We start from the raw sequence: 7500 nt of genomic DNA on the forward strand, positions 1-7500 counted from the left end.
AAAACGATATACCAATACATGCACAATCAGTGAATGTATTGCATCAGTTAGACATACTAACTTGCAAGATATCTAACAGTATATAATAATAATAATAATAATAATAATAATAATAATAATAATAATTATAATAATAATTATAATAATAATAATAATAAATACAGCTGCAGGGAGCAATACACAGGGTCCAGTTTATTTGTTTTAGGTACGTGTTATTAATTGCAAAATTTACTGAACTGACAAACATCATGTAGTTTACATTCATGTTATTCCACAAATCCAACTTTCATAACATTATGTATGAAGCATTCCCATTTGAATGAGATGTCAACTATTGATTTTAATTTCTAAAGTGACATAATTTGTGTCATAGGAAATAGGTCAGTACTAAATAACAGTTCTAAATAGCTAAGCTAACAGTCCTGATATTGTTTGTAAATGGAAATGTGGACAACAAATGACATGTAATTTCATGAACCCAACTTTCATAGCAACTTTTATGTATGAAGCAAATCTATTTCAATCAGAATTCAACCATTGACAATTATGGAAAAACAATAATGGAAAACTTACATTGAAAGTTTTTCGATTCGTGTTGTTTTCAGAGCATTTTTCTTCAGTACTTTTTTTTTTTTAATATTGTGACTGACCTTGACGACTGGATTTTTGGACGATGGCTCCTTTATTGTCTTTTTTATCTATTTATATTATCATTATTATTTTTTTTTTGGCATATGTAACAGTAACAAAAATAACTTTTGTGATTACTTTCATAACAATAACAAATATTTATATAAATATGATATATAAATATTTAATTAAAAAAATATAAAAACACATATTATTTGTAATTACTACTTTATTGAACTTTTTCTGTTGTTGTATGTTGTTTAATAGATTAATTGTCTATATTGTAATGCAGACAACATTTATGCAACTTTGACATTAATTTAAAATTAGAATTATTGTAGAATAATTTGTCACTTTCACAAACACTTTCTGCCTTTTCATTATAGATGTTAAGTTGAGGTGTAGGAAAATATTTAGACATGACGTTTATTACAAAAAATGTATTTTATTTTTTATTTTGAACTATATCTTGCCATTGTTTTATCTTACCGTTTGCCATTGAGGTACATCCGGAGTCTCAGTGATGGTAGATGGCGTTGTGTCTCGTATACGTAAATTATGATGTATTTACAATAGCAGTCAGATTTACACAATTAATTTGTAAAGTTGAGTTGAGTTTTTTACTTGGATTTCATTTTCAGTAAGTTTCCAAGATATACGAAAAATGTTGCGTGGTATTTCTGTGCGTAATTACCGTTGCACGGCTTTTATTTTTCCGACAACTCGCTGGATCTTGAACTCATGACTCGGTCGCACATATCAGTGTTTTCAAGTGGACGCGCTGACAAATATTTAAAGATTACTTTTTATTCCATACTTCATTAATCCGGATAAATGTGGATTACGGATTGAAAATATCAATCAAACAGGTCTACTGACATCTACCAGGTAAGAAGCTATATATATATAGCTATATATATAAATATACACATAAATCGATAGTTTGGTAACGCCTAAAGACTACAGTGTCCACGCCGCACACTGGACACGGTCTGTCTACCCCTAGAGGTACTTTTGGGGAGGTAGAGAGTCACTACTGAAGAGATTGGTATTTAATATAAAAGTTTGATCATGATTCAGCCTTCCTGGGGAGGGGGAGCTTGTTCTACCACTGCTCCTGATATTTTAACATTACTGTTAAGTTCCCAACTTAACGGTGCGTTGTGGTGAGAGGTTCAGGGGGAGCTGACAGAAGAGGCGTGGGGAGGATGAGGATGAGAGGGAGGATCTGCAGCCCCCCTCATGCCAAATTACTGCTGTGGCTGGAGCTCAGGGTTATTGGCCCAACTTCTCTCGGAGCTAGAGCTTCAGCTGAGGAGGCAGCTGGGGGCCGGGCACGGCGACATCGTGGCAAACAACTGGAGCCTTGATCTTAAAAGTTGGCGGCTTTGCAGATTTGAGGGCCGTGAAGATGACTTGGCTAGATTCAAGAACTTAGTGTTGGATATGAGGCTTGTTTTCATCTTGGCCGTAGGGTAAAGGGGCCTTCTGTATGTATGTGTGTGTGTGCGTGTGTGTGCATGTGTGCGTGTGTGTGCATGTGTGTGTGTGGATCTTGGCCTTTACTGATCCAATATACATGTTAATGTTATTTGCTCTCCCCCAAAACAACATCTAGCATTGCTTTTTTTAGTTATTATGGAGAATAGGAGAATTTCTCTCCTTTGAGACGAAAAAGCTGTTTCTTAATTATGTATAAGGTTAGAGATCGTTCACTTTAGGTTCAAGGATTTAAATTGTTTGGTTCACGTATAAGGTTCAAGGTGTTTAAGTTTAGGTATTTGTTTAGCGCTTGTTACATTTAGGTTACGTTAAATTTAGGTTTAAGCTCAAAAATGGTCGTCTTTAGGCATTTGGTGAATAGAGGTGGTTAGGAAAAACTGCAAATATCAGGCATTAAACGTGCCATGATCAATGTTCAATTGCCACAATTACAATGTAACTATATCAAGGAGGGATTAGAGGATAGGAGTCCATGGACCAAAGCAAAAAAAGAGAGGCAGCAGAGGAGGGAAAGCAGGAGAAAGTGTAAAGAGAGGCAGAAGCCAAGTTGTTATTGAGGGAGGTGGTGGAGGAGAGTTATTTAAAATGGGTTTCACCAGATGGACACTGAAGGTTTCTTTTATGTTTTTTTGTGTATTGTTTTTACACTTGGGCCAAGTCCAACATGACTGTTTAATGACTGTTTAATGACTGTTAAACATGGCTGTTTAGATGCTGCTGGTTTGGAAATGGCTCCCATCTATGTGCCTGCATTTCTGTCTGTCTGTCTGTGGTGTGTGTCTAGTGTGTGTGCTCATGTAGTTGAGTATCTTTCAACATACATACTGTATATTGAGTGCACGCATATCTGAGTGTGTGCCAACACAGCCAGTCAAATTCTCTGCATGTACCCTTTTGTAACCTAGTGAGCCAATTCTGATGTTTGGTGTGAGTCACTACATGTTCACATGCCTCTGTGCCAGCTTGCATTTGTGCGTGCAAACACATGTCCATATGGACCACTGACTTGTATAGATAAGTGGCCAGCATTGTTGCCATTCGCACACATTCCACATATTATTTTTTATTAGTATTTTACATTAAATGGAAAATGAATCCAGGAACCGTACTGTAGATAGGAGAGGTACCGTGTCCATGGTCACCCACCAGACAGCTTTCTCAGCAAAGGCATTTTGGGAGGTGTGGGGAGTCAGGGGGAGGGGCCACAACACAGAAAGTACACAGGGAAGTTGAATTGAGAGGTGTGATTCAGAGTCCTGCAGTATATGATGCATAGCTCACAAAGCTATTTTTGTCAGACAACTGGACGGCGCCCCATGCTTCCACGTCCCTATGGGCTCACCAATTAAAGCAACCAATCCCTCCTGCCCTACCTGCTTTGCTGCCTCCACCTCCCCTGCATCCACCTGTTGGGCTTGACTCATCTATCCAGTGGGGGGATTCAATCATCACTCCTATATTTCTAGCTCACTAAGTATGGCTATGTTTACTGTACACCTCATTGGGAGTGATAAGAAGTTGAGCCCAGATGCCCCAAACCCAAGCGATGTAAAATAAATAAAGATCTACTGAAAGCCGAACGTTCACAAAAAAGACAGAAACACCCTTGGATTAAAAAATTTGAATGGAATTCTGAGACTTGCAAGTGCAACCCACCCAACACAGACAATCTCATGGAGTTCCACTTTAAAATCATCACATAACTGTCCTCATGTCAGCAGGGAGCGTTTCTGTTCAGGGAGGGAACTTCCCACAGCAGGTCACCATGAATATACTCCTGTGAGCCAGGTACAACATGTGAACCACCCCAACCACATGTGTCAAGTTTTTACAAATCTCTTCAAATATAAACAATGCCTTTTAAAATCATCAGCTAGACAAAGGGGAATATAAACATTGGGGGGTAAAATACTTTACTTAACAAAAAAGAAGCTTTAATGAGATAATAATGAAAGGGTATTTGGGTTTATTATAATTACTCCAGTAGTTGAGGACCAGCCCCAGTCCATGCCTGCAAAACAGGGCACAATGGGTTATTTATTAGTTTATTTTGGGAACGTGGCACTAAGTGGTGTTGAATGGGGACGTGTGTGGAAAGCCATTTTTCAACTCATTGCCGTGTGACGGCCTTGTCTCCGGCCCAATGGGGTGGCCGAGGATTTCGTTAAGACATGCATTTTTTCCTTGTTCCCGAGACAGACGCACCAAAAAATTGATTACTTTATTCTCACTTCCTTTTTATTAATCTTCAATGTTTACCTCGATGAAAGCTGAGAGAGAGCGAGAGAGAGAGAGAGAGAGAATAGGTAAGCACAAGTGCAAGTGAGGGGGAAATATGTGGAGTGTGTGTGTGTGTGTGTGTGCGTGCGTGCGTGCGTGCGTGCGTGCATGCGTGTGTGTGTGTGTGTGTGTCTGTGTGTGTGTGTGTGTGTGTGTGTGTGTGTGTGCCAGATTGGGTGATTTTGCTTCACTCTTTCCATCCCCACAGCGGTGATAAAATACGACGAGCAGCTTATCCTTGGGGGGGTAGCACTCTCCAGAGCACCTCTGTCCCTTGCTCCTCCTTCACCTCCATTTCTTTTCACCCCTCTGCTGCCTTTTGTTTTCGCCTGTTCACAACTCGCCCCGCCGATGTCATCTGCTATCTCTCTGTCTGTCCGTCCACCCCTCCTTCTATTGCTTGTTTTCCTCCGTTTCCTTCCCTTCTCCCCGCTTCGCCGGTCCTCTCCAACCAGCTTTACTGCCTTGCCTCAGATTCTCTCAACCATTTTCTTCCTTCCCTCCTCTCTTCCTCCCTCCCTCCAACCATCCAAGCAGATAAGGTAGATGGCTTATTAATGCTCTAGTAGTGGCGGGAAGCCTCATTCAGACACCGCCGTGATATGTGAGGGCAGGGTGTCGCTCGGCGAAAAACACACACACACACACACACACACTCACATTTCAACAAACGCTATCCAAGTCAACATACCTTAAACACTGGGACTAATGACACTCATTTAAATCCTCACACACACACACACACACACACACACACACACACACACACACACACACACACACACACACACACACACACACACACACACACACACACACACACACACACACACACACACACACACACTCACACACACACACACAGACAGGGTTAGATTGACAGCCAGGGGTGTCATGTCAGGCCAGCACTGATAATGTTCCAGACATCTGCCGCGGTTTTGGAAACGGAAGGAGGAGATTACAGAATGGGGTCAGAGAGAGAGAGAGAGATATTTGAAAGCAGAATGACGGAGAGAGTGCAGAGAAGTGACTTGGGGAGGAGGGGCGAATGTGGGGTGGGCTTTAAGGGTTGTGATATAATTCTGACAGTACCTGCTGTCTGCCCCCCCCCCCCCCCCCCCCCCTCTCTCTCTCTCGCTGTGGGCCTTAATTAGAATACACTGGTGATGATGATAAGCAAGTGTGTATGTGTGTGTGTGTGTGTGTGTGCGTGCCTGCATGCATGCCTGCGTGCGTGTGTGCTTGCGTGTGTCTCCATCCTTCTCCCTTTCACTCAGGTCTCTTTCTCTCCTGACTTTCGTCTGCCTACATTTATCCCTCCATCCAGCCAGTTGGCTAACCAAGCGGCCCCAAATAAGAGTGCTGGTACTAGGGGAAGAAAAGTTAGTAATATGACCTTCCAGGGTGGTAGTCCTCTAAGATGCAGTAGCAGGGCCCCGCCAGAAGGGGGTAGAAGGGGACATGAGTCAAGCGGAGAAGCTATTATCCATGTTATAAAACATGATACAAAACAGGACAAGGCACCCACAACTTGACAAAACTTTAAATTCGAGAGCAAATTGTACAGCCCTACATGTTTCCTCTTTATAGTAATCCAGACCAACGGTTCCCCAAGTGGGATCCACAGCCCCCTGTGGGTACATGAAGGAAATGCAACGGGTCCGCCGCATGCACTGTACATAGATATTTATTTATCTATTATTTGATTTTACTTTTTCATGAATATAAAATAAACATTTTCTAAATATTTTCTACTTTTTATGGTGCGGGTTATGGTAACCCTAACCTGAATTAATCAAGATGAAGTGAGCCCTAATGCTTCCGGGTGTTCTGGGTGGATTTGCGACGGATTGAATCGGCTACATTTTGTGATGTGTCCCTCTCTCTCCTCTTCTCCCCCAGCTACGGGGACCACGTTCAGCATTTCAAGGTCTTGCAGGACCGCTGTGGCCAGTATTTTGTCTGGGAAGAGGTCTTCTGCTCCCTCAACGAGCTGGTGGAATTCTACCACACCAACAGCATTGCCAAGGAGAGGACTGTCTTTCTCAGAGACCCCGAACACTTTGCTAGGGTGAGTGATAATTTCCACCAGTTGGTCTGTATATGTATATGTGACCCACCGTGTGCTTTAGGGTCATTTGGCGGTTTTTCGCATCATTTGAAAGTGGAGAATCAGAGCTTCCAAACAAGATGTCACTTGGGACAATCAAGCAAATATTTTTGAAGCTATGACTTGTTAATGACAAGGGTGTGGCAAACCGTGTTTCTGAGATAATCACCTCCAAAGTTTTACCCACACCAGGTTCATTCAGCCAGCTCCCAGAATGCAAGTGGAGCCTCATGGCTACATAATGCTGAATGGGCCAATCATGAACAGCTCATTTTCCTGAGGCAGAGTGTAGGACAGGTTGAAAATGATCCAACTGATTTAATAACTTTGGGTTTGGGGTTATTGTATCCGTGGATTCCGTGTGGGAAAGGGGCTTAACAGAGATAATTTCCTTTTCTCTTACCTCCTACATTTAATTTGTACTTTATGGGTATACCCTCCATTCCAAACCAAGTCGATTAAGGCCAGCCCTTCTCTAGATTCTGGGCTTCTCTTGTTTCTCTGAGATCTTTTGTAGCATCTTTACTGCTCCTAAACCTGCTCTGTACGCCAAAGAGTGACATTTGGCTAAGAAAGGAGGAACAAGAGGGGAGAGGGAGAGTGGTTTTATTTTGAACTCGTAGGACTTTTTGTTTGTTGAAATATAATTTGCTGCATTATGTGTAGAACTTCACACATTCAGCATGAATGCAATTTCAAAACAGATAACTGTTTGTCAAAGCAGACAACAAGCCCTCACACAAGTCAGTGAAGGATAAGAGATGGCCAAAGGGGCTTTTTCACAACAAACGCAAGAAATTGTTTTGAATAAGACTAACTTATTTGGATATGGTGCAATGTACTTATCAAAACTTTGTAAACGCCATCCACAATGCCTTGCTCTGCGTGGACCTGCAAAAAGCAAATTCCGTCCAACTAAAGAACTAACTTCAAAGGAGTGTACAAAGAGCTCTGTATGCTGTTGGAGGATGAAAAAC

At 41.6% G+C, this 7500-nt stretch overlaps 1 protein-coding gene across 2 annotated transcripts in view; it reads left to right on the plus strand.

Moving 5' to 3' along the window:
• grapa (GRB2 related adaptor protein a) overlaps positions 1 to 7500 on the plus strand; it is a 46184-nt gene that overhangs the window by 6532 nt on the left and 32152 nt on the right. For both annotated transcript variants that reach the window (XM_080009772.1, XM_080009771.1), the window contains exon 4: positions 6316 to 6484. In XM_080009772.1, coding sequence (XP_079865898.1) covers positions 6316 to 6484 — 169 coding nt within the window. The remainder of the gene's footprint in view (positions 1 to 6315; positions 6485 to 7500) is intronic.

This window comes from Zeus faber (genome assembly GCF_960531495.2).
Source record: "Zeus faber genome assembly, chromosome: 11".
NCBI classification, from domain to species: domain Eukaryota; kingdom Metazoa; phylum Chordata; class Actinopteri; order Zeiformes; family Zeidae; genus Zeus; species Zeus faber.